Genomic DNA, 25892 nt, shown 5'->3' on the forward strand with positions numbered 1-25892 from the left:
TGAAATCAATAAAGCTATATTTTAAAAAAAAATTGAAGGAGAATTTGGCTTTATGTGTGAAGTAAATACGAAATAAAGCATGGCACTGAACATTTTTAATTAAATGAGTCTGAAGTGTAACTCTGTGTTGTCTCTGGTCAACAGTATTATCAACTTTTATCTTATTCTTTGCACTTTTTTTTTACCTGTGTTTTCCAGTTACATGAGTTACTTCTTTTATAATTAATCAAACCCCAATGTTATATAAAAATATGTTACTGATACTATCTTACATAAATGTGACATGCTACACTTCTCTGTCCATTTGGGGGCAATACGTATTTGGTACTTTAACGTAACAAAAAGTATTTCTCTTTACCTAGGACAATTAATGTAAGATTAGCCAACTTATGGGATACGCCTGGTGTTGAAAATCTCATCAGCACCCTCATGCTCAATAAAAGCATATTGGACGATTTAAAGCAATACAATGAGGCCCTCAGAGACCCTGTAAGTACCTGCTGTGGCCAGACTGGCTTCCTTTTCCTCGTGCGTTAGGGTCATTATGATCTGTGTAGGCTCAACCTGAAGCTTCCTTGGAACTCAGTGGGAGAATTGTCTGGCGAGGGGCAGGGTGGTGTTGGAAGGTGGCAGCGAGAAGAGCAAAGGGAGGACACTGCGGGCTAAGGAAGCGAGGCTGTGCCCCTCACTGCTGCCCCGAGGGCTGCGGTGCTACATGCAGGAACCCACACGGGGTATGGTTGTGTAGAACTTCACACACACACACACGGTGGCATCCATGCGTGTTCCCTGATTGTCATATTATGTAATGTTTTGCAAAATGTTGCCATTTGGGGATGCTGGACGAAGTGTAGAAGGAATTTCTCTGTATTTTTCTTACAACTGTTTGTAGGCTGCATCTATCTCAGTAGACGTTTCAATTAAAAACAACAACAGAGAAAGCCGGTCTCCCTTGAAACGTAAACATCACTAACGTTACTAAGTGTTAATCCTTGAAAGCATGTATTTTTGGTGTCCTGTGTGGCATCATGAGAAGTGCACATAAAGCTGTGTGCGCTGCTGCGGATGGAAGCATGTTGGCTGTTCCAGGGGAAACATTTCTGCAATTGTCTGAGTTGCCTGATGACCCAATTGGCATTTTCACAGGACACCTATTGTACTTGAAACAACAGCTGCAGACAAAATACGGTTATCCAGTCTCAGGTAGTTGGCAGGCATTTTCTTAAAAAAAGGTGAGCCTGTCTCTCCAAGAAAACAACTGAAAGTACTTGTCCCCTGTGATAAAATTCAAGCTTTCCAGAAAAAATTCGAATTTGGGGAAATCAGAATCTGCCATTGTGAGCTTGACAGCTTCCCAGTACTTAACAGACTTTTTCTGATGCGTCTGGTGGTGATATTCCCAAATGCGATGTTTTGATATATTGTAATGAAATAGGTCAGCATTTGGAAAACCTGCATAAGCTTGGTGAACCAGTATTTTCCTGATAAACAACACATGATGTTACAAAATCATGCATAGGTATACAAGATTCACTCAAAGTGCAAGGTACACCAGTGCGTTTTAATGTCGTAGTATGTACAGAGTTCACTGATAGGGCTTCAGATTCCACATTTAAAGATTTTAAAACACTACCACTTGTTGAGCTTTGGTGGAGCATCAAAGAAGAATATCCATGATTCTCTGAAAAGGTTATTTAAATATTTCTCCCTTTTCCAACTATGTACCTTTGTGAAGATAGATTTTTTTTTCATATATTTCAACCAAAGTAACATATTGTAACAGATTGACTAGGAAGCAGATATGAGAATCCAGCTGTCTTCCATTAAGGCAGACATTCGGGATTTGCAAAAATATGAAACAATACTTCGTACTGTTCTGTAAATATTTTTGTCAAATTAAAAATTGTTTCAATTAATAACTTAAACAAAAATGTAAAAATTCAAAATTTTTCAGTTTTAATTACTAATACAGCAAATTGATACATGCATATAAAGCAAAGCCCCTGGAGCCCTTGGGGCTTAGGGGTCCCGAGATCACAATATTTGAGAACCACTCATAGAGCTCAAGAAAGATTCTGAGTCAAGGGAATGCGGTTTGAATCAGATTCATTCTTTACTAGCTGGAGATCTTGGCAAATTATTCAGCCTCTCAGGCCTATTTTCTCCTAAGTGAGGTAGAAATCATGATAATACTTATAGAGTTGGAGTGAATATTAAATGATCACAGAGCGGACATGTAACTACCTGGCCCAAAGGTAAGTGGTGATAGATGGTGGTTCTGCCCATTATGTGATCATGGTTCATACCTATTATTGACTGCTTAAAGAAACACTGATAGCAACATTTTCAAGGGTCTTAACAATATATTCATCTTTTCAGGATGGAACACCACTGCAGGCATTTGTAGCTGATGTGGCAGAACAAATAGTTGGCATTGCTGTGGTCAGAGATGAAATGGTAAATTGCAAAATGGATATTAATCTCCTTGATTGCACCTCTTTGTTTGTGAATTAGCACACAAGACCTCTTTCGAAGTTTAATTTTTACTTATTTAATATGCATGCCTCTTTTTCTGAAGGATATAAATCATTGTGTGCTTACATCCCGCTTGGCAGCCTTGGAAGTTTTCATTTTTTTCAGTTCAAAAATGTTTAAAATATTACAAAGAATATATGAAAACATTCACATTCTAAAAATTCAGATAATCTCCCCCCACCCCAAAAAATAGAATCCCACTTCTCTCCCCAAAGGATGACCACCACTGTTGATAGTGAGGCATTCTCTCTCCCAACATTCTTCCTTGCACTAAATTACATGCATCGTGTGTGTGTATGTCTCTCGTCAAGGGGACATCTGATTTTATTTTTTCCCAGTGCACAGCCCATCACTCCAAAGTACTGGTTACACAGTAGTCCATTCTTTCCCTACTGATTTAAAGTGCTGCCTTTACATTATTAAGTTTCCATGGGCCTGTGTCTATTTTTACTCTGTTCTGTTCCGTGGATTGATTTGTTGGTATCTATTGAATTATTATGTGATTTGCTCTCTGGGAGGGGAGTCTTCTCTCATTTGTCTTTTTTCCTGAAACTTTAATGGTTTGACTTTGATATTTTCCCTTCCAGATAAACCTTGTAATACTTATTATGAATTTATTTGTGCCTATCTAGGTTTTATAGAACAATTTAGGAAGAATTGACAATTAAAATATTGGGACTCTTCTTCCAGGAACATAGTTTCCTCTATTTTTGTTGTGGTGGTGGTTGAATCCTTTTGGGTTCTTCAGGAAACTCTTGTGGCTTTGTCCCTACAGGCCGAGCGTGCCACATGCGTTGTGTACCCTGCAGGTTCGCTCTCTGCCCTCCTCCATCCTGTTCTGTGCCAGGAAGCCTAACCCGATGGGCAGCGTCATGGGCGCCTTTGCCCTTCGGCGCCCCGTTGGGTTTGACCAGTGGGGAGCCCTGATGGGAGGAGAGGAGGAGCTGCGTTTGAGATTGGGCTGCCTGGGGCTGGGCTCGCTGCTGAATTCCCTCATCTCTGCAAGGCAGCCTGTTCTCCAGGACTCTCTCGCCGGGTCCCGGGATCCAGCACCTCTCATGCCACTACCCCTTGGGTGGTAATAGCTTGCAGTTGCTGCTGCATTATGCCTACTGGTTTCTCTACATCCTGCCCCCTCCTTGTAAATAGTCCCTTTGTTAAACTCCAATTATGCTAATTTGAACATACCATCTGTTTCCTGCTGAGACCCTCTCCAGTACAGTCCTGGACATTTATGATTTATCTCTACATGTTTTATATTTTTCTGGATATTGTGGATAGAGACATTGTTTTCATTGTACTTTCAAAACATTTATTTTGATATGCAGGAAAACCACTGATTTCTGTATTCTTGTCTCCAGCCAGCCTCTTGAAGTCTCTTATTAGCTCCGAGAGCTTTTCAGCGGATTCTTTCCTGGCCCATCCTAACTTCTACCATCTTCTACTGGCCGGAGCAGTCACGGGCATGCTCCGGTTCCAGGGGTGGAGAAACGGGCTGCAGCTCTTGATGTGACCGTTGCTGTCTGCGGAAGAGCACGTGGGCTGCGGGGCACTGTCGAGGCAACTTTCAGACGCAGGCCCCGCCACGCCTGCTGTGGAAAACACTTGCACCATCTTTTTTTCTCCCAGTGTTGCTATGTGTTTAGAGAAGCATTGGAGGGTAGCGTTTACAACGGGGACTTTTGCGGTCCTTCTTATTTTAATGGGGAATGATTCTGCATTTCCCCGCTAAGTATGTGCTGTGGGCCCTGGGAGATGCCGTTTATCAAGCGAGGGCAGCTGTCCTGTTCCTCGTTCGCTGAGAGTTGCTCTGAATGAGTGTTGGAGTTCATCAGGCGTGTTTTCGGCACTTGCCGAGATGGTTGTGTCGTTTATTCCTTTAGCGGGCTCGGTTCTTTTCTGCATTTCTCTCCTGGCTCAGTGCGCGTTTGAGTGATGCCTGTGGGGAGGGTGGGAGGCAGCCATGTCCCTGGCTCCGTACATATACAAGAGCTTTTCGTTTCGTTCTCACACTTGAATTTTTATTTGTTTGTGTACAGAGTTCCTTTTGCTGTTGTTGTTAATTCTCACCTGAGGATATTTTTCCCATTGATTTTTTTAGAGAGCGTAGAAGGGAGGAAGGGATGGAGGGAGAGAGAGACATCAATGTGAGAGATGCACATCAACTGGTTGCCTCCCGCACGAGCCCCACCCGGGCCCGGGATTGATCCTGCAAACCCAGGACATGCCCTCAACCGGGTATTGAACCCGAGATCCACCCTTCCGTGTGCGGGCCGACGCTCTAACCACTGAGCCACACCGGCCAGGCGGGTAAAGAATTCTTACTCAGCTTATTTCTCATCAGAATGTTGTTGATTTTACTCTCCTTGTCTCCCAGCACCCAAGGTCAATGATAAAATATAATCTGATATAAATATATGTCTGTTTGTTTTCTCTCTTTCTCTGGTATGTTTCCTTCTACGTTTTTTCTTTTTATACCTGAAATTCTTAAATTTTACCAAGTGTCTTATGCCCCTTTTGAACGTGAGAACATCTTTCTCCTATGATCTTGTTAATTGTTTCTTCCCTCTCATAGTCTCTGTTCTCCTATTCTTGAGTTCCTTTCTGAATGGATATCGGGCCTTTTGAATTGACCCTTTACTATCTTTTAATTTCTCATATTTGTTAGTCTCTTGTGCTTTTTTCTAGGTTTCCTTAATTTTGTCTTCTGGATCCCCAGTTCAGTCTCCAGTCATGTCTGTTCTGCTATCCAGACCTCCTATTGGGACTTTAATTCCAGGGTTCATATATTTAACTTCCAAGTCTCTCTCTTGTTTTCTTCTTCTTGTTGTTTTTTATAGCAGCTTGCTGGTTACGCTGCATGCAAGACCCTTTTTGGTATATCTAAGGACACTGAGTAGCATTTTTTTTTTTTAATTTTCTTCTGTTCCCTGAATAACTTCTATTTTCTCTGGGGTAAGTTGTGTGTTTCTCTGTTCTGGTCTTTTGCATTTGTCAGTTTACTCCAAAGTCTGTCCATGTCATGAACGACAGATCAGATTACCAGTATGGCTGTCTGGCATGCGTGTCCTTGACAGCTGTGCATATCTGCTTCTCCACTGCCTCGCTCCCGTCACTGGGAGGGCTGCCCACCCCGTCTCATCCGCAGGGGGCACCAGTCTTCTGGCTTCCTCTTGTGGCAGGCGGCAGGCATGGGCCAAGGTGGGAAGGTTTAACCTTGTGGTGAGAACTTTGGTATGTTTCCTTCTAGGGTGAAACTGCCTTACTCTTTTGTCCCTTCATTATTTTGAAAATAATTTTTGTTTAATTTTAAGGGACTTGGGATGGAAAGAAAATTAGACACACAATGCCCATCTGCTGTTTTGAGCTAATAACCTCTATTGGTTCTTTGTTTTTGCTTCTTGTTTTTTACTGATTTCTCAGCCCTACACTTACTACTCATTTTATTTTATAATGAGAGATGCCTCCTTGGTAATTAAATAAAAATCTTAAGGTGTAAAAACAGTTGTAAGGTCAATGCAGACAGAAAGGTCAGGTATTGCCAGAAGTGTCCTTGGGTACCACCACTGGCCTGGTTACCCCAAGCCCTGTTTCCTGTGTGTGTGTATGTGATTATATGTGAGTGTGCGTGTGTATGTATGTATATATGTGTGTGTGTTTGTCTGTGTGTGTGTGTGTGTGTGTGTGTGTGTGTGTGTGTGTGTGTGTGGCAGAAGCTGGGAAGACAAGGAACCTTGAGGGGCGTAGACACAGACTTCACAGTTTTCCAGAATTTTCTAGAGCCAGCCTTGCCTATCACAGTGTAAATAAAGTTCCTTGCATTTTTCAATTCCTCCTCTTGAAAGTGTGCATTTAGGACAATGTTACTATGAAAAGTAAGAAGAAATATAAGTAGGTGCTTCAGTCTGCATGCGGTTTAATTTTTCCTGCACATCAAGTGTGTATACTACTCCTGTCACAAGAGAGCCACGTGCCCTGGATTTTACGCACACTCCCCAGTGTGCACTGCTGGGAGGTGAGGCAGGGTGGGCATGGGTGAGCCCCCGGGTCCCTCCCCACCGGTGTCGGGGACAAAGGCGGTAAGGAGAACTGGCCCAGGTAAGCACTCACCGGTCCTTTAAATTACCTCCCACTGTGTAAAAATGTTCTACAGGCCCGGCCGGGTGGCTCAGTTGGGTGGAGTGTTGTCCTGCACACCAAAAGGTGGCAGGGTCCACCCCCGTCAGGGCGAGTGCAGGAGGCCACCGACCGAGGTTTCTCTCTCACATCGAAGTTTCTCTGTCTCTCCTCTCTGTCTCTCTTCCCCTCTCTCTAAAAATCAATTTTTTTGAAAATTAAAAAATATGCAGTCATGCACCGCATAACATCGTCCATGGCAGACCACATACAGGACGGTGCTTCCGCAAGGTTATAAAGGGAGCTGAAAATTCCTGTCGCTGCAACAGCAGCCCCGAGGTCACCTGTCTGTGGCGATCTGGTGTAAACGAGTCTGCCCTTCGTATAAAAGTACAGCACATGCAGTAACGTACAGCGCATAGCACTTGGTAATGATAACAGCTACGTTACTGATTACATATTTGCAATACTTTTAATTTTAGAGTGTGCTCTTCCCACTTGTAAAAAATAAAGCGTGCTGTGAGAGAGCGTGCCGCATTGCGCCGGCAGCAGCCGGCGGCCGCGAGCGCACCTCGGGCTTGCCGAGCCTCGGACGGCGGCGTCTTCCCTGGCGCTCGGTGTGATCCCGCGGCGTTTCCTCCAGTTGCGCCGCGTGGCCCCGCGGCCCAGGAGCCGTAGGCTGCGCCTTGCAGCCCAGGCGCGCGGGCGGTCGTGACTGCGCCCTGTGAAGTTCGCACAGTGGCAGAACCACCTAACGACGCGCTTCTCAGCACGTGTCCCAGCTGTTGAGCGGCGCGTGACTGTCCCACAGAGAGAGAAAAAAGCTGAAGGAATGCTGTGGGTGAGGCCCGGCCTCGGGGCTTTACTGTAGCCCAGCCCAGCCACACGTGCCCGTCAGGGGGTGTGACTCGTGGGATGGCTCGTTCCCTCGTTAACACGTGAGTTGAGAACAGTCGTGAAGCCAGAGTGCGCTGGGGAGTGTGTCCCGCCCCGGGAGCCTGCCCACGGCGGCAGTGGTGCTGACCAGCCGTGCACCCCTTGCCCGGTAGCGGTGGGGGGCTGCCTGGCCACTGGCAGGGACGCAAGTCTCTCTGCCGGGAGCAGATCCAAAGCTGGGCAGCCATCCCCCAGGGACAAGCAGTCAGAACGAGTGGCTTTCATGAAACGTAACTTCTCCTTCTCCAACAGTTGGCAACGGAGATGAAGCCGTAAATCACAGGAGGGAAAAGCACACTTCTTACTGTTGTACCTACGGTGGTTCTGAAAAGGCTGTCATCACAAAACGCGCGCCGTTTGTTTACACCACCCTTAGCTGTCCTTTCCTCGCCTCTTTTTCAGGATGTAGAGTACATACGATCCCATTACAATATTGAAGATTTCATCTACTTCAGTCACCACCAGCGCGAAGAGCATGGGCACCTGTATCACTTTGCCCTGAACCCCATTTTCCGGCACTACTCCAAGTTTTTTCTGAAGGAGATCCTCCGTTTAGGGTACAAGTCCTGTCTCTACTACCCCATTTACCCGGCTTCCAGGGAAGGCAAGGTAAAAACTGTTGTAATTCACTTTTCCAGCAGATCAGTGGTCACAGTGTAATTGGGTTGTGTGCCCTGTTTTGTTCCTTCCTCGCCTGATGGGCTTTGATTACAGTGTAGCTCCGAGGTTCACAGATCAGTGGTCACAGTGCCATTGTGTCGTGTGCCCTGTTTTGTTCCTTCCTCGCCTGATGGGCTTTGATTACGGTGTGGCCCTGAGTTTCAGGTGGCCGGCCATATTGAGCTTGGCCCTCACGCTCCAGTGACAGGTCAGGGTTTGAATTTCTGAAACAATCAAACCAATATAATTAGTTGAACAATTTCTTGGCTTTTCTGTATTGACAAAACAGAGACTAAAGATTATGCAAAAATGCCTTCAAGGGATATGAAAATCAAATTATTTTTTTATGGTGCATTAGTGAAAAGCCAAAACGACCCTATCGTGTTCTTCAAGCAAAGAACAATTTAGTAATGAGCCCCCCGGGAAAAGTCAGTTCATTCCCGTGAGATCTGTGTGCTATACAGCATTCCCAAGAAGCACTATAATCACCCACGTAAAGGTGATGGATAGAAAGGGGAGGTTTATGACACTGGTTTAACCTTGCAGTAGCAGACACCTGTATAACTGTGCATAGCACGTGCTACACCTGTGCAGCGAATGCTCTCTGATGAACACCTCTCTGAGGTGTGTACACTATGTTTGTGTGCAGGCGCGGACAGCAAGCGCTCCATCTTGCTTCGTTTACCCACTTCAGCCTTCTTCATAGCCCTTGCCGCTGGCTAAAACGTTATCTTTTCCCACAAAGGCAGCGATGTTTGTCTGCCTGGGCAGAGCTGTACCCCAGGACCTAGAAGAGTCTCACATACGGGGTGGGGCGAGCGTAGGTTTACAGTTGTTCATGTGGAAAATAATGCAATAATTTATAAATAGCAACACAAGAGTAAACTCTGTGTTTCACGTGCTCACGACAATAAACCTACTTTTGCCCCAGTCCGTTTATGTGCCTGCGCGCCCCCACACACACCCTCCCACTCACGTACAGCGTCCTGGTTGTTCCACAGGCCGGGGCCCCTTCAAGCTGGATTCCCAAGGTGGTGTTTCCTACGAGCTGTTTCCTCCGTCACTGAGAGCATGGCCCTCAGCTTGATACAGACTCGAGGGGTGATGGGATTCAGCCACTAGACTAGGTAGAAATTGCCCCGGGTCCCATTCATGACGGAAAACGTTCTCATGCTCTGCCTAGGATCTTCGATGTTGTCACATTTCTTCTTAGTTACCACAAGTGAGCTAAGTAGATTTTTTAAATGATCTTATTTATTAAACTTGAAAACATTCTAAAGTATATTAGTACATTCATATAACAAAAGCCCTTTGGAGAAGTACCAAGGGAATGGGAAAGAAAGAAGAAAAACCATGGAGAAGCTTTTTTATCAAGATCCAGAATATGCTTTAGTGACCATTTTTTTTGTTTTATTTTTTGGTTAAAATGCAGCACTGTATCAACGTGAATGCCCTCGATTGGAACTTAATGAGATGTGTGGGTAACCGTTTTAGTGTAAAATCCTGGTTCTGCACAATTTCTTTTTAGTTTGCATCTGGCCAACTGCCAATTTGGTAACCTTCAGGTTGTGATATTAAATTCTTCGTTTTTATTCATGATGCTACCTGCTGGTGCCAAGCTGGTAGAAAGTTCTTTTGTACCCATAATAAAAATAGTATCTTAGACATTCTATTGAATGTTCACATATTTACCTCAGTGGTATAGATTCGGAAGGTGTTACGCACTGTTCCATAGAGGAGGTAGAAACACAGTTAGGAACAGATTTCCTCAGTCTGCACTTCCAGCTGATTCACACACGTACATTTAAACAAGTGTAAGGAGCAGCACCAAAGACTTTAGGTGAGAATTTTCAAGTTTCTGCTGTAAAAAAAATTCTCAGCAGTAGTAAAAACAAGCTCTGGGCTCACATTATGAAGATGCTTTTCTCCATACCCTTCTTCCAGAACACGTATTGAGGGATCTTCCAGGCGTAAAAACCTAGCTCTGGCTGGGAATTCCTGGGTTCTGTTTTCCAGTGGGTAAAACCAGACTGCGAGTTCTGCGGTGGAGGATTCTAGAAACCCCCTTTAGAAGCTCTTGGAAATGCCTGGGGGCAGTTTTTAGAATAGCAGATAAGTCACACGTAAACCAGCTTATTTCTTAAACTGCGTCTACAGTTCAGTTTTACTTTCTTTCCCTTCCAGCTTAAATAGAATAAATATATCTTTTAAAATGTTGGTTTCACAGTTTAACTCTTAAAACACGGAGTTAATTTCACCAAACCCCCTAAGAATTCATAAATGTGCAAGAAATAAAGATCACTATGTTCAGGTTTTTCTGCCAAGTTTTAAAAATTGAGTAAAATTAATATTTAAAGCATTCTCCTAAAACATGTTTGTCCTAGTTCATAAATTCAAGACATCATTTAGTATTAATTTAAGTCAAAATAGTATGATCCAGTTCCCCCACCTACCCCCACTTTTCAGTTTCCTCATTTTATTTCAGAACACTCATTTTATCCGCAGAGGCCCAGGTGGAGTAGCTGTGCTTTCACAGACAGGAGGATTTCCACGTCTGCGTCCAGCTGCCCTGGGATGGCATTTTTATCTATGTGCCTTCTCAAAGCAGCTTGTGCCAAACACGCAAAGGTTAACAGGACGCAGATAACACAGCTTAATGGGGTCAAATCAAGCAGATTCATGTTCGCTGTGGAGGAGACTATTCTCCTGGGGAAAATACTTGTACTGAAAAATCCCATAAACCAAACCACTTGTTTATCTGTCATTCCCACAGAGATAGTAATGTAATTACTCTCGTAATTATCTTCATTAGTGTCAGGCATTATCTACAATTCATTCCTCTGCTCGAAGAGTGTGTTTGTTTATTTGCAGGGTTTTTTCCCCTCTCTGATTTGGCCGAGCTCGGAGTTTTGTATTTGTAAAGCCACACGCAGGCATCTGTGCTGCGAGGCCTGACATTTCCTCCCCTAACGCGGAGATTGCTGTCTTGCAGTTCCAGAGCTCCTACGCCCACTCCCTGACATCCGCCCTTCATTACTTGGTTCCCGTGCGACCACGACGACAGATTGTCTATCCTCTGGAAAAGCTTGGCATCAACGCTCCATCAAAGGAGGTCTCCAAGGATCCGGTGGGTAGCCGGGCGGCAGCAGGCAGGAGGCGCGGTGCCAGCCCGGGCGGGCGTGGCAGATGGGGCGGCAGCACTGTCTCCTCGGGAGCAGGCTGCTTCTTAATTACAGGCAGCCTGGCGCTCGTGCCCTTCCTGGGGTGCCCTGCAGAGGCTCCCCTGCAGGCCTGTCCCTCAGGTGGTTATTTCACAGCAAGCGTAACAGGAGCCTCGCGATCCCACCCTCGGGGGGACAGGCCCCACAGGTCCCTCACAGGCTCTGCTGTGTCTCAGGAACAGACGGCCTGGAGTCAGCCTCCCCGCGTATTTCTGTTTTCTTTCCCTTTGCTCGAAAGCAGATCCCCCCGTTTCCATCACGTTTTGCTTTTGAGGCAGAAGCGGTCATTCCCAATCTGGACAAAGCCAGAGGAGAGCATCGGGCCGGCCATCTGAGGGCCTGGGCCTGAGTCCTCTGCTGGGTGTTAGCTCCTCTGCTGGGCGCCAGGGTGACTCACAGGAACATATTAGCTGCGGGGTGTGTGTGTGGGGGGGTCAGAGGCTTGACCTTAAACTGAACCGCCCCAGAACGCTCCTGCTACCAGAACAAGAGGGGACAGGAATAAAGCCCAATTTCGCTTTAAAGGGAGGTGCGCGTGGATATGTCCACACAGCCATGCACGTGCTTTTGTCAAGCTGACTTATATGTAGGCTCGTAGTGTTTGAATAATACGCTTCCACTTATATAAGTTTTAAAAACTCCCTCGGCGGCTGACAGTTGTCCACGTGAGAGAGAGAAAAGGAAAGTGGAAAGTTTAAATCCTCCAGACGTTGAGCCAGGAAGTCGCTCGTGAGAGCTGGATGCGCTAAAATAAACAACACGTGGCCTCAGGGCCGCAGGACACGCATCGCTCCACTGCCCCCTTCACTCGCGGCCCACGCGGTCCTCCCCCAAGACCCACCCGAGAGGCAGCTGCTTGCTGCCACCGACCGAGGCTGCTTCCGGGCCGGCATTTATATGCATATTTGTAAAAGATAAACGTATATTTATTTTCTTTCAAGTTCTAAACTTATATTTGAGCAGAGACTAAAACCAAATAGCAGCTCCTCTCCCCTCCCAACTCTTTACTGCAGGAAACGCAGAGCATATGCAGGAGTAGAAAGACGCGTATGCAGCAGGCCTTCTCGTTCGGTCCGTGCCGAGGGCACTGTCTCTGTTTGTTGTTTTGTTTTTTAATGTTTTTATTGATTTTTTGGAGAGAGGGGAAGGGAGAGGGAGAGAGAGATAGAAACATGGACATCAACATTGATCGGCTGCCTCCTGCACGCCCCCTGCTGGGGATGGAGCCTGCAACCCGGGTATGTGCCCTCACCCGGAGTTGAACCGGGACCTGGACACCCAACTGCTGAGCCACCCTGGCCGGGTGAGGGGCATTGTCTTTTACTGTACGACCTATCATAGACTGATAGTTTTGTAAAAAGTGAATACCTTAGAAAATGAGATTTAAATACAGACAAAATCCAGCTTAATTATTTCATTATTAGATGTAACAGACCTAGCATTACTCTGTTCAGTTGCTATGAAAGCTTGCAAATGCTTCTCTCAGCCTCTGTACTTACATCTTCACAGACCAGTGATAGTTTGCGATGGGCACCTGTCCCAGACCACGTGTTGAATGGCACAGAAACTCCCAGGTACTCGACACTCCACTTAGCAATTTTCAGCTCTTGGCCAATTTTGGATCTTCTATACCCCCACCCACTTCCAGGTCCTCCCTTACCATTTTGAAGCCGTCCCCAGATACATCATTTCACTCAGGACCAAAGGTGCATTCTCAGGTAGCAGGGCCACAGCACGGAAGCTCTCACTCTGTCCACTCGAGAGACAAGAGTGCCAACCCCACCTGGGGGACCTTAGGGATGGTCACCAGGTAATCTCTTTGTGTATGGAGATCCTGGGAAATGACTCCTTTGAAATAAGAGCTAAGACCCACATGTTTGGTGCAAAGAGAGCTTTGGGGTCAGGGAGGGTGGCTTCGTCTGTACCTGTCACTGAAACATAGCTGATATGGAGCCATGAAGGGGCTGCAGGAGAAGGGGTTGCCGGCATGGAGTACCTGTGTCAGCTTCTGTGTCAGATCAGGGTAAGGATGAGAGATGCTGCCCTTTTGCAGCTAATACTGGGACACCTTCAAGTATGGATGGACCGTGTGACTGGGCCAGGAGAAACCTTCACACGTCAGTGCAGCCCATGGCTCCAGTGCCTTCAGCCAGTCCTCTGGTGACAGGAGTGGTGGGGCTGGGGATGGAGGGGAGGAGCACTGAGCTGTTGCATGGATATCAAGAGCACAGTTTTTCTGGGCACCAGGAGCCTCTTCTCCACCCCGTTTTCAAACCTCCAGGGTCTGACAGTCTGGCAACTTTGAGGTGAGCTGGAGCTTCAGGTGGGGAGATTGCCAGAGAAAACATTTTGTCGCATTTAAAACAATCCTATAATTACTTCCTAGGTTGGTGTGGATGAAATCATTGCTCACATTTAATAACCTTTTCTGTGGTTGTGACAGTGTTCTGTGTCCCCCCAGAGCCTCAGCTTATTTCAGGACATAGCAGAGGATAGACTGTTTAAATCCCTGGTCCAGAAAGGCCACCACTGGCCAGCTGGGCCGAGCTGATGCTTGGCACCCGTTACATTGTGCTGCATTTGTTCATTGTGTTAGTGAGTTCTGGCTTCTTAAGGATTTTTATGGCTACTTGTGCTTATTCTTCAGAGGTTTTAGTAAAGATTTAGATTTAGTAAAAATTTCAGAAATCTTGAAAGTTTCATCAAAGGATTATCAAGAGCATAATCCACATGAGATGGGCCTGGATGTTCAAAAGTTAAAATACTACATTATATTATTTAAAAGTTTTCTTTTTAGCATTTGAGGTAGATTTAATGTTTTAGGCAGATTATCTGAGAAATGAGCCAAATAGAAATTTCTATACAGTCCTAAGTACACTGATTTTTTAAAATTTTTTTTTAGCAGAGCAAATAGTATTGCAGCCATTGAACGAAGTGAGGTTCAGCAATGGTCATTGAATGAATTCTGGGGTTTTCCCTTTTATGTTTTGTATTCCCTTCCCCCAGTGCATGGAGATTCATATGGCCCCTTAGCTCCCTCTCCATGTCTGCATATTTCTCTTGCTGGGCACTCATCTTTCATACCTTTTATCCTATTTAAACCACCTTGGAGGGACCGCTCATCCCCTCACTTTCACCTTGGAAGCCAGTCTTCAAGGAAACAGATCACTCCAGGCATGAGTAATGGGATAGGAAGCGTTTCATCTCGGTGGGTTGCCAATTTGAATCTGGCACCAGCCAGCAGTGATTGAAACTCATTACCGCATGGCAAGGAAATGTACTCCCTCCCCACCCCTAGGCCCTGGTTGTTTCTGCCTGGTTTGGATGATAGGTGTTCCTGCCACAATAGCTTCCCTATTGTTTCTATTAATTGACAGCCTGCCCCATATCAGGTCATAAGGAAGGACCTGGAAAACACAGTACAGAGGAAGGCCCGAAGATTCAGCATCGTATCTCCACAGCCAGCCAGTATAGATGCATGGACAAGAGAGAGGGCTTTTTCTCTGAGACCATAGCCACACGGGATGCACCTGAAGGAGTCATTTCTTAGTTTGAATGGGCTTTCTTGGCTTGTGCATTTACATTCTGAGAATCATCCCAACGGGAATTTTCTATTAAGTAACGCAACATGTCCCACTTGCATGAGAACTGTGATCCAGGGAAACCCTCAGAATCTGGCTGAAGAAATTGAAAGGCCGTGTTAATTAAAGGGGGAAACAAGTGGACCCATGCTTGCTTTGGGGCGCGTCTGTGTACGAGCTTGCTGTCTCTCCTTCCTGCCCCGGCTACCTGGATTCAGAAATGGCTGTGACATGGCCCCTGTCCTCAGGGAGCTTACACTCTAGTGTCAGTATTAACATGAGACTGCTCAGGCGGTTAAACCAGGGGCGGGAGAGGGCTGCCCTGGCCCACACAGGGAGAGCCAGACTCAGCAGGAATAGCACAGGGGGGTCAGACCCGTTCTACAGAACCTTTTGGGAGTGAGTGAGTCTGGTCCAAGGCACTGTTCCCTTTCCAACACGGGATTTGAAATGACTCTTCCTTGTGATATTAAACAGAAAATCTGCTTTAAACTTGAACAGCTCCTCCCCTTCCCTCAGTGTCAATAGATGCTTCCAGTCATCCACTTTCATCACTTCAGTTCTTCATTTTGGTTTTTAGTGTGTTCGTAGAATTATAGTATGAACTCCTCTCTCTCTCCCTTCCTCTCTCCCTTCCTCCCTCCCTCTTTCTCTCTCTCTCCCTCCCTCCCCCAACATTTTTTTGGGACAAAATCAGGCCCTTATCTTTCAGACAACTGACTGAATCATTTTAGGAGTCATACTTGCAGAGCGATCAGTGCCTGTTGTTATTTTTTTTATGGTTGCTTATTAGAGATGGTCTGTTTCAGTCTCCACTAATGAATTCTTTGAGGCCTCCAGTTTCCCTTTACCCTCTCCTACAAAGAAAAACGACGATTTCTTCACACCCCGCCCCCTTCTTGCAGCTAAGTGCTGGCCCACTTTTTTCTGGTACGTGATCTCTCAGGAAGATGCCACTCACTGGCATTCAGTTACCCTTTGAATCGCCCCTTTTCATCCTGGCTGTCCGTACCCAGTCCAGCTATAATTACCATCTGATAGACTGCTCCTGGATACTGTTTCACTTGTACATCTGCTGCGCTAGGAAATCGCATTATTCCCCCCGCACCTGCTAGATTTCCCCAGCTTGTTTCCCAGCCCCTTCCTTAAGCTCGGAAACTTTCACTGTCTGTGGTTAGACTTCTCTTGGTTGTTTGTACCTGTGGTTGGGGCGCATGCTTGTGTGCACACGTGCGTGTGTGTTTAAATTAGCCTCTTAGTATCTCCTTGATAGAAGCTTCTAAAAATATAAACCCTATTTTTCAGCATCATGTATGCACTGATCGTTATTTATGTGGCCATGATGATGATATTTTCTTGAAATGAAATTAACCCACTTTAAATCCCCACCATGAGTCCAGTTTTCATTTTCAAGCCACGTCTCGGCCATTTCCTACACATCTACGCCACCCATGGGAAATGCATTTTCTCCTATTTCTGGTGAACCCTTTTCTCTGACATCCTTAGAATAATTTACATAAATTCCTTCGCAAGCTCTTGTTTTTTCTCCAAACAATACAAGTTATTATATGGTCATCTCTTTCCAATTCTCTGAACACTATCTAGTTCAATATTATACATAGTATATATGTTTACATCAGAATGACTTATAAATCTATGGTTTCTGATTATTGTCATAATTCCTCCCTGTTAGATTACAGAGTAATAAATAACTAATAATAATAATAATATATTTAGCTCTTGCTAAAGGCTTCCCTTGAATTATCTCATTTAATCCTCATATCAGCACTTTAAATAGTTACTGCTGCTATCACCCTCGATGTGCATAAAGAAAACAGGCTTGCAGGAGGAGAGTAAATGACTCATGCAAAGACTAATTCAGTGACCAAGCCTCAAACCCAGGCATTTGGATGCCAAAATTTGTACCTTTAACCGCTATATATACACTGTCTTATCTACAAAGTTAAAGTGCTTATATCACGAATTACTGTAGGAAAAGTAAACTGCAGAAAGGGAAGATGGTTTGACAGAGACCTTTTGGAATCTCCCAGATCTTTGGCACCAGCTACTTAATCAAAAGGTGACCCACAGATAATTGGCTTTTCCCCACAGCAGTTTGGATTTTCCTTTTGGCCGAGCCCTTCACTCTTGGGTTTGATCCGGTGCCAGCCTGATCCTGGCTGCGCTCGGCTCAGAAGGAGCAGACGCACAGGTCCAGGCTGGACCCCAGCTGATGCAGGCGGCCTGCACTTCTCTCCCTGTTGCATCCGCTTGTTGTTACAGACCGTCCCAAATCATAGTGGCTGCTGCTGGGAAAGGAGGAGATTAATTACGATCCCTAGTGTAGGTTACACTATGAATTTCTCGAGATGCAGGCCCGTGTTATGTATGGCTTCATGGTGTTGTAATAAAGTACTCAAGTAATTGCCCAGGATTCGGGACTTCAGGTTTACTTGGGAGGAGGGGGCGGGGACAGGATGTGCACTAGTGGCATGATTGACAGGCCCTGGGTTTGCTTAGAAATTGGGCTGCGATGGAGCAAAATGAAGTCTTTAGGGTGTGCTAAGGCAAGAAATTGTGAGAAGTAAAGTTACTTCGTAACCTCTCCATATTGTCCAAAATCAGTCCTAGGACAATATCTCTCCTTTCTCCCATCCACCCTCCCTTCTTCCTTCCCTCTCTCTCTCTTTAGAAGCTTTATTGCCGTACAAGTCATATATCATACAATTCACCCATTTAAATTGTATAATTTGTTGTTATTGTTTTAGTATATTCAGAGTTGGGCAACCATCAACTCTAATTTGAGAACATTTCTGTGACCCACAAAAGAAAGCCATTGGCAGTCACACCTTACAGGCCCACCCTCTGCCCTAGGCACCTACTACTTTGCTTTCTGTTTCTACAGATTTGCCTATTCTGGGCATTCTGTATAAAGGGAATTATACAACATGTGGTATTCTTGTGACTGGCTTCCTTCACTTAGCAGGTTTTCAAGATCCATATGTTCTGTAGTGTGTTTCGGTACCTGATTCTTTTTATTGCTGAATAATATTCTATTGTGTGGATACACTGCATTTTATTGGTTGGTGAACCTTCGACTGGTCTCCACTTCTTGGCTACTCTGAATAATGTTCCTATGAACATCCACACACAGGTGTTTATGTGGTTAAATATCCACATAAATTTTCACCCACATAAAAACCTGTGCAAAATCCTGTGCGTGAATGTTCTCAGCACATCTTCATTTCTCTCGGGGATACAAGTGGGAGTAGAATTGCTGAATGACACGGTGGCTCTCTGCCTAACTCTGTGAGGAAGTACCAACTGTTTTCCAAAGGGGCTGTGCATTTGCCTTTGCCGTCTGCAGGCCAGCCTGGCATTCCTCTTGTAAGTAGTCTGGTGCTGGTCAGTTCAGGGCCACGGGTGGGCAGTGCACCTGATTTCCTTCCAGTTTCAGGGGTGGTGCTTTCCCACCACCCCCAGGGAGCTTCACACACATGTTTGACGGCACACCACTAATAAAAGCTTCAGTTTTTCAAAAGCAGAGATTTTTCTAAAATAAAACCTCCCCTGCTCTTAATCTTTCCCTCGTTAGCCTTCGGTGGGCCTGCACGGACATTTAGGGGGGATCAGCAGCAAAGGAAACACCCTCCCGAACCACGGGACCGAGATGGAGGACCTTCTGGGTTTTTAAGCCTCCAGCTTGTCCTTTGTTTCAGTCCGCATCTAGTAGTGTTACTGGTCTTGAAAAGAACCGCCACAGCTCCCAAAAGAAAAAAAAAATCCTGAGGCATTCCAGGATGCTGATCAGGCTCTCGCTCAAGCAGTAGGAGGGAGGAAATGCTCTCTGTTCCCTGCAGAGCCAGGGTAATGAATGCCACAGAGGTCCAGACGTGCCCCGGGACACATCAGCTGCCCGCCGGAGTGCTCCGGGAGGGAGGCGCAGCCAAGCAGGCTCCTGGGTGGACCGAGCTCCCGGGGCAGGGACTGGCCTTCACAGCCAAGCGGCTTCTTCGGGATCCGCCTTCAGGGGGGAGGCATGGCAGCCCCAGCAGGAGGCTTTGCTTTGTGTATTTTAAAGTAGCTGGGGTTATAAAATGACAAAGGGAACCATCAGAGGTGCAGATGCTGCCTAGAAAGTTAGTTCTTTCCCCCTTCATTACAAAAATGTCATTACAAAAGCAGTACATATGTATGGCAGAAATTTTAGGGAAAAAATAGAGAAAAATCCATAAACATCTGTCATCCTCTAACTATAGATTACCTATTTACTATGTTGGTGTTTTTACATCTAGATTTATATTTTTGTGGGGGGAAAGCATATATACAATTAAATACGGGGTCATATGTACATAGTGTTTTGAAACATTATTTTTACTTAATACAGCTGTCCCTTGGTGTCTGTGGGGGATTCATTCCACGACCCCTGTGGATACCAGAATCCACAGAGCTCAAGTCCCTTGTATAACATGGCATCACATTTGTGTACAGCCTACACACATCCTCCTGTATGCTTTAAATCATCTCTAGATTACCTATAATACCTAATACAGTGGAAATGCTGTGTGAATATTTGTTATACTGTATTGTTGAGGGAGTAACGGCAAGAAAAGAGGTGTGTACGTGTTCAGTGCAGACGCAGCCATCTGGATAAGTACATGGTACAAGTCAGCAGCCATACGACGTTTCTTTTTCTGAATACTCTCCGTCCCAGGTTAGTTGAATCCTCATACACAGAGCCTAGGGATACAGAGGGCCGACTGTACGCTGTGAATATTTTTGCGTGTCACTAAGTATTCTACAGTGTCGTTTTCTTAGTTGCGCCTGTCCTTTGACCAGCGACCCCGGCCCTCGGTGGGGACTTCGCGCTAGGCTCTGTGCTCCACGCCTGCTTCCTTGGATTAGCTCTCTGCCTTCGCACAGCAGCGTGTGTGTGTTTTCTCCATTTTGCAGAGGGGGTGGGTGGGGGGTGGATGCTGAGGTTAGGAGAGGTTTAGGTATGTAACTGAACATTAAGTCAGCAGGATTTGTGGGAATAATCATGAAGCCACTTGATTTCTGTCTCCCCTCACCCTGTAAACATGTTCACTGCGGCTGGGTTTTCCCCTGTACGTGGATGGGAAGTGGGTAAGCCCCTTGACTCTTCTGGTTAATTTTTTAAATATGTTGTTACAGATTTCAGAGAGAGGAAGGGAGAGGGAAAGAGAGAGAGAGAAATATCAATGATGAGAGAGAGTCACTGATCGGCTGCCTCCTGCACGCCCCCTACTGGGGATCGAGCCCACAATCCAGGCATGTGTCCCGGCTGGAAATTGAACGGTGACCTCCTGGTTCTATGAGTCAGTGCTCAACTGCTGAGCCACGTGAGTTGGGCTTTTCTGGTTAATTTTAGGTGAAGTTTTCTGGGTCACTCCAAATCACAAAAATGGGTCATGATTCCATAGCCATCCCCACCCTTCTCGGGACAGGTGGCAGAGGCATCCCCGTGAGGCACAGCCCCCTCTACGCCCGTATTCTCCAGAACATCTGTGGGGATCATGCCCTGTCCCTCTACTTTTATGGCCTTACCCAGAGGGAAGGAGAGGGCTCCACTGCATTTATCTCTCTGACTTTCCTGTTTCTTCCAGTCTTGGTGCAATAGGCTTTGCTATCAACATGTGTTCTTCTGAAATCATCAACTCTGACTTTTGGTACTCAGTCTAAAGTCAGGCTTTTTTGAGAATCTAAAACCTTCTTGCAACCCACTATCTGTCTTGAAATGAAAAAGCCGAGAAGTAAGCTGCTTACTGTCCTGTAGCAGGTCTGCCCAGTGGCCCATGCCTCTGGCTGCTGGCTGCAGGGTCAGGAGGGGTCAGGAATCGATAGGCCTCGGCAGGAATGGAGCACATCTGTTAATATGAAGCAGTACCCACTACGATTATACCAGTAATACACACACAGACCACAGGCCAAGAAGGCCCCTCGAGGGGCTGGCCCACTCCCTCTGGCCCTTGGAGGAATGATAGAAACATGGGGGTACCCATTATGAGGTGGTTTTACATCAATAGATGCGTATCTTTATGAAGTAGCATAGGTCTAACTTTTAGGTCTTTTCATGAAAGCTTTTAGATGCTATACATGCTAATAAATTCTAGCTATAAAAAGTAGAATATGCTTTCTTGGAAGATGTGAAAGACTAGGAAAAAACGAACAAACCCAAAGACCTAGAGGTTTTACACTCGAGTTGAGCTCAGGTGGATTAAAAGTCTTCCACCGTTTAGTAATTTTCATAAAGCCATATGCGCTTAGTCTTTATCAGTCTGCACGCTCACCAAGTCTGAAGGGAAAGGGCGTTTGTGTTTATCAGAGGCAAAGGGCTCACTGCAGGCCTCAGAAACGGAAGCGCCACTACCTGGAGGAGCGGCCTCTGTGTCCCGGACCAGCTGGCCTGGGGCAGGGCTTTGCCCCCCTCAGGTTACCCCCGTTAGAGAAGCAGCTCAAAGCCCTCATTCCTCGGTCCTCATGCTGCTGTTTTCTGAGGTCGAGCCATTTTAAGGAAGTATCAGAACCTTTGCCCTATATGTTGCCTCCAGACCATTAAGCGTAGTCAGGATCATTGATGTCACGATCCCCATAGTAACCAGCTTAATAAGCAAGAAGAAAACAAAAAGCGTGGCTTAAAAACAGAAAAAAAAGAACAAATAAGGTATGGAAATAGCGTGGGAGCCATAAAAGTGTTTTATTGCTACTTGTTTGAGATTATCAAACATGATCAGCTACAGTGCAGGCCGGTTTGAGCCACTGGGGTGGTTGAAGCCCATGGTAATAAACATAAATCACATGCTGTCCCACCGCTCCTACTTCTTACACTCTTCAATCATGCCCCAGGTTTTGTTTGTTTTAATATAATTCATTGCATTGAAATGATCACCAGGGTAGTTGTAATAATCGAGGTTTTATGGTAGTTTATGTATTTAACCAAAAGGAGCCGTGCTTGCAGGGAGCCGGTCTCAGGGAGCACTTTCTGGTCACCATGGTGAAGCCCTGCGGCCAAAACCACCCGCTGTCACCACCATGCATTGATCCTCAGCATGGTGCTTCCATGAAACCAGAGGTAACCACCGGTTTAAAAACTGAACTGGGCATTATGTATCACAAGTTGTAATTTGTGAGCAGGTGACAAAGATGATCTGATCGTGTCCGGTGGAATTATATACAGTTGACAACTATTTTAATTTGTTTACTAGACTGCCGCGTTCCTCACACACTGGGTCTTGGGTCACTCTGTGTTGGCAGGACAGTGGCTGGTGGTCCCCCAGGCCATGTGGCTTCTAATGGCTCTCCACTCTCTGCATGTTACCCATAGAGAGAGAGACGCATATAGACAGATCCACACCTAGGTGATGTGATTTACCTCAAAGGCAGGAGCAGATGCCAGAGGCTGAAGGAGTTTGGGTTCGACTCCATGCCTGTGGCCCTGCCCATGCCCTTGACTCTGCATCCCTGGTGTCGTTTCAGGTGGAGACACCTGTCCCTCTTCCTCACGAAGATATTCCCACCGTCGCCCCTCTCCCTTTGTGTTCTGCTCTGTGGAAGCTGTTTGCTCTGGAGGATACTGCCTAGGGCCCAAGAACCCTTTCAGGGCAGCCCCGCTGAGATCCAGGGTCCCTTGAGCATGAACAGAGACAGACCACCACGAGTGCCCTGGCTTCTCTTTCCCCACTGCCTACCCTCTGGGGACCACCCCCATTCGAGTGCACGTGGCGGATACTGCGCACCAAGCCCAGGTTCCGAAAGACTCCCCGGGCCCTGAGTAAGCAGATGCTTTTTTTGATGTTGTTATTTGACTATGGATCTATTTCATCTACATAGAAATATTCATGTATATGATGAAAACAGGAAGGAAATATATACAAACAAATACAGTTATGTTGTAGTGCTAGTGTTAGAGGGAACTTAAATTTTTTTTCTGACTATTCCTGCCTTTGCAAAAGAAAATATAACAATGCATCATTACTATTCAGTTATTATCATATTTCTTTTCAGATAAAAATGCTAAAAATAAGAACAAGCAAAGTCAGGAGAAATATTAATAGTAGTTAACATTTGTTAAGTGTTATATACGAAAGGCACTATTACATATTCTTTATAAGAATTAGCTCATCAGTTCCCCCAAACCTCCTATGGTCTTATTGATAAACCACATTGTTAGGTTTCAAACCCTAGTCTTCTCAAATGCTTCTGACAAATCTCTCTCCCTCTCTCTCTCTCTCTCTCTCTCTCTCTCTCTCTCTCTCACACACACACACACACACACACACACACACACACACACAGAGTACGCACAGCCACCCTTCAGAAGTGCTCAAATTCCACATTTCACACAATGGACTCCCAGAGGGCAACGGGTGACAGGAGCCTGTTTCTGGCATTTTCTGCCCCACCCCGCCTCCCCTCCCCAGCCGCCCTGCGGGGAGCCAGCGGTGTGTCCCCCGCTGGGCTCTTCCCCTCCTGGCTGCGCGGCTCCCCAGGCGCCCTGTGCTTGCCCAGGGCCGGCCTCGCCGTGCTCTGCACCCGCCCCGTGGAGCCGGCCGCTGCCCCGTGGACAGGCTCCTGCCCCGCACACCTGCCTCAGGCGCGGGTGCAGGGCCCGTTCCTGCTTAGGAGGCTGAAAGATGGACACTGAGTTTATGCCATTCGTTCTATCAGTACTTATTGTTTGTTGATCATGAGGTGGGCCCCGTTCTTGGCACTGGGGCTATAGTGGTAAAAAGAAAACACAAAAAAAACAACAACGGATAAATCGCGGCTGTGTGGGGCTGCATGGGAGCCTGCGTTTCAGTGGGGAAGTGTGACAATGGCAGACAGACAGGGATGCTCCGCGCCAGGCCGTGGCAGGAAGGGGGTGGAGAGTGAGGGACTGAGGGACCGGGTGGAGGAAAGCTCTTCAGTGCGGGTCATTTCAGCAGGAGCCCGATGCGGTGGCACAGGGGCTGTGCGGGGAGGAGGGAGCTGGCTGCAGGCCTCCCTCCAACCTGTGAGCAACCCAGCCGGCCCCGGGCCTGCTCCTGGCCCCTGTGCGAGACCCCCCTCCACCCGGCACTCACCTGGTGCACGCAGCGCTGATGGTTTGGCTTTTATTTCCCTTTTTAAAAAAGAACTTCATACAAGAAGCCCGTCAGATGCCATTAAAACATTTCAAGTTAAGTTTTTAAAACAACTGCCCCTTTCTTTCAGCCTTGCGCAGCTCGCTCAATGCAGAACCAGAGCTGTGTGTGCTTGTAACTCCCCTTGAAGTGGCGATTTCCACTATTTATAAAGAAAAAAACCCAGTGGACTCAGATAAACGTTTAGAATTTCAGGTACCCAAATGTTTGGGGGAATAAAACCACGTTAAATATTTTACCTAGGTGGCAACTGGTCTCTCAGGAATTCCTAGGGAAGGCAGTGTGTCTGTTTAAGAAAAAATGACAGAGTAACTGCTATTCTGGAGGCTCTGCTCAACAGATGTGTAGAGTATAGAAATCTATGTATTATTAAATAATTCCTTATAGTATGCTCAAGAATAAGCGATTTGTGAGCCTGTTTACATTCTTACCATCTGGGTGCATTCTGTCGCCCATCTGTTTCATGTAATTATGTAATTATCAATATAAGGGAAGAATAGGTGATATAATTAACGAGAGAAACGGATCCACATGGAAGAGTAAAAATGACAGGCATCTGTCGAATCGCTTTTGTTTTTCTTCCTTCGTTGTTCACTGCTTTTTCCCTCCGCAGTCGCATTCAGAGTGTCGCTTGCAGCGCAGCCTCGGGAGCCCTGTGTCTGCCACGGCGCTCTCTCCTGCCTCCCTCTCTTTCTCTCTGTCACAACACGCGGGGGACAGGGCCAGAGTGATTGGTAAGGGAAAGAAACTGACACAACTTTGAAAGAAGTGAGCGAGGCCTCCTTGGGGCTGCTCCTTGATTTTCTACCCTGACAGTCATTTCCGGAGCATGAAATGCAACAGCTAGAACTCTAGGAACTGCGTAGATTAATTAGGGACAGAGGAAAGGACAGGGTGAGCGTGTGGCCCTTTCACAGGGTACTGGCCAACGAAACTGCTTTAGAAGAATTCCCATGCCCGGTGCTTTTGCTTTAATGCCCAGGCTGAAGCAGGCAGTTACTTCACAATAGTGCAAGCATCCCAGTGGGTTGGGTTAACTGCCACATGCTCCCACTGGAGGTGTCGCTGGAGTGGGTCCTGGGTGTGATGGAAACCTGTGGGCACACAGCTGGAACTCGGGCAGCTTCCTCACACATGCTCCCCCCCCCCCCCCCACTAACTACGGGCCGCAGAGGGATGCACTTGTGTGTTCACGGAGGGGCATCACGGTGACCTCTCCATTCCTGAGAGCCCCACCCCAGCTCTCCAAAGGACAGGTGCTCCCCGCAGAGGTTCTCCCCATCTCCCAAGGAAGCTGGCACACAAAGAGGGGGCAACCCCTTGGGCCCATTTAGATGACAGTCACTATTGGAGAGAAGGTGTTGAAATCCCCACACTTCCTGCCCGTGACTCAGCGGGCTCTCCCGCAGGCCTCCGGGTGCTTCCGCAGACCTCCCTACCCTTCCCCGCTGCTGGCCGGCCTTTCAGTGCGGCGGGGCTGCCCGGTGAAGGTGCGGGCCCTGGGTGCCGGGAGAGCTGAGAGAGGGGAGTCCAGCGGAGTGCTGGGCGGCACTGAAACCACAGAGCGGCTCTCACCAAGGACTTAGACCTCACTCACAGACTGAGCAGGAACCTTAAAATACAATACAGTCCTTTCTTGACTTCTGCCTAAAACTAATTGTTTTAAACAGTGCCGCTCACTAAATATTGAACTTGCT

General features: G+C 46.5%; 1 protein-coding gene across 1 annotated transcript in view; it reads left to right on the plus strand.

The window, feature by feature from the left end:
• Positions 1–25892, plus strand: part of CFAP61 (cilia and flagella associated protein 61) — a 161711-nt gene that overhangs the window by 50161 nt on the left and 85658 nt on the right. Inside the window, exons 13-16 of the mRNA XM_016212031.2 lie at positions 363–489; positions 2380–2457; positions 7990–8196; positions 11240–11374. Of these exons, the coding sequence (XP_016067517.2) occupies positions 363–489; positions 2380–2457; positions 7990–8196; positions 11240–11374 (547 nt within the window). The remainder of the gene's footprint in view (positions 1–362; positions 490–2379; positions 2458–7989; positions 8197–11239; positions 11375–25892) is intronic.

This window comes from Miniopterus natalensis, chromosome 7 (genome assembly GCF_054644295.1).
Source record: "Miniopterus natalensis isolate mMinNat1 chromosome 7, mMinNat1.hap1, whole genome shotgun sequence".
In the NCBI taxonomy this organism is placed as follows: domain Eukaryota; kingdom Metazoa; phylum Chordata; class Mammalia; order Chiroptera; family Miniopteridae; genus Miniopterus; species Miniopterus natalensis.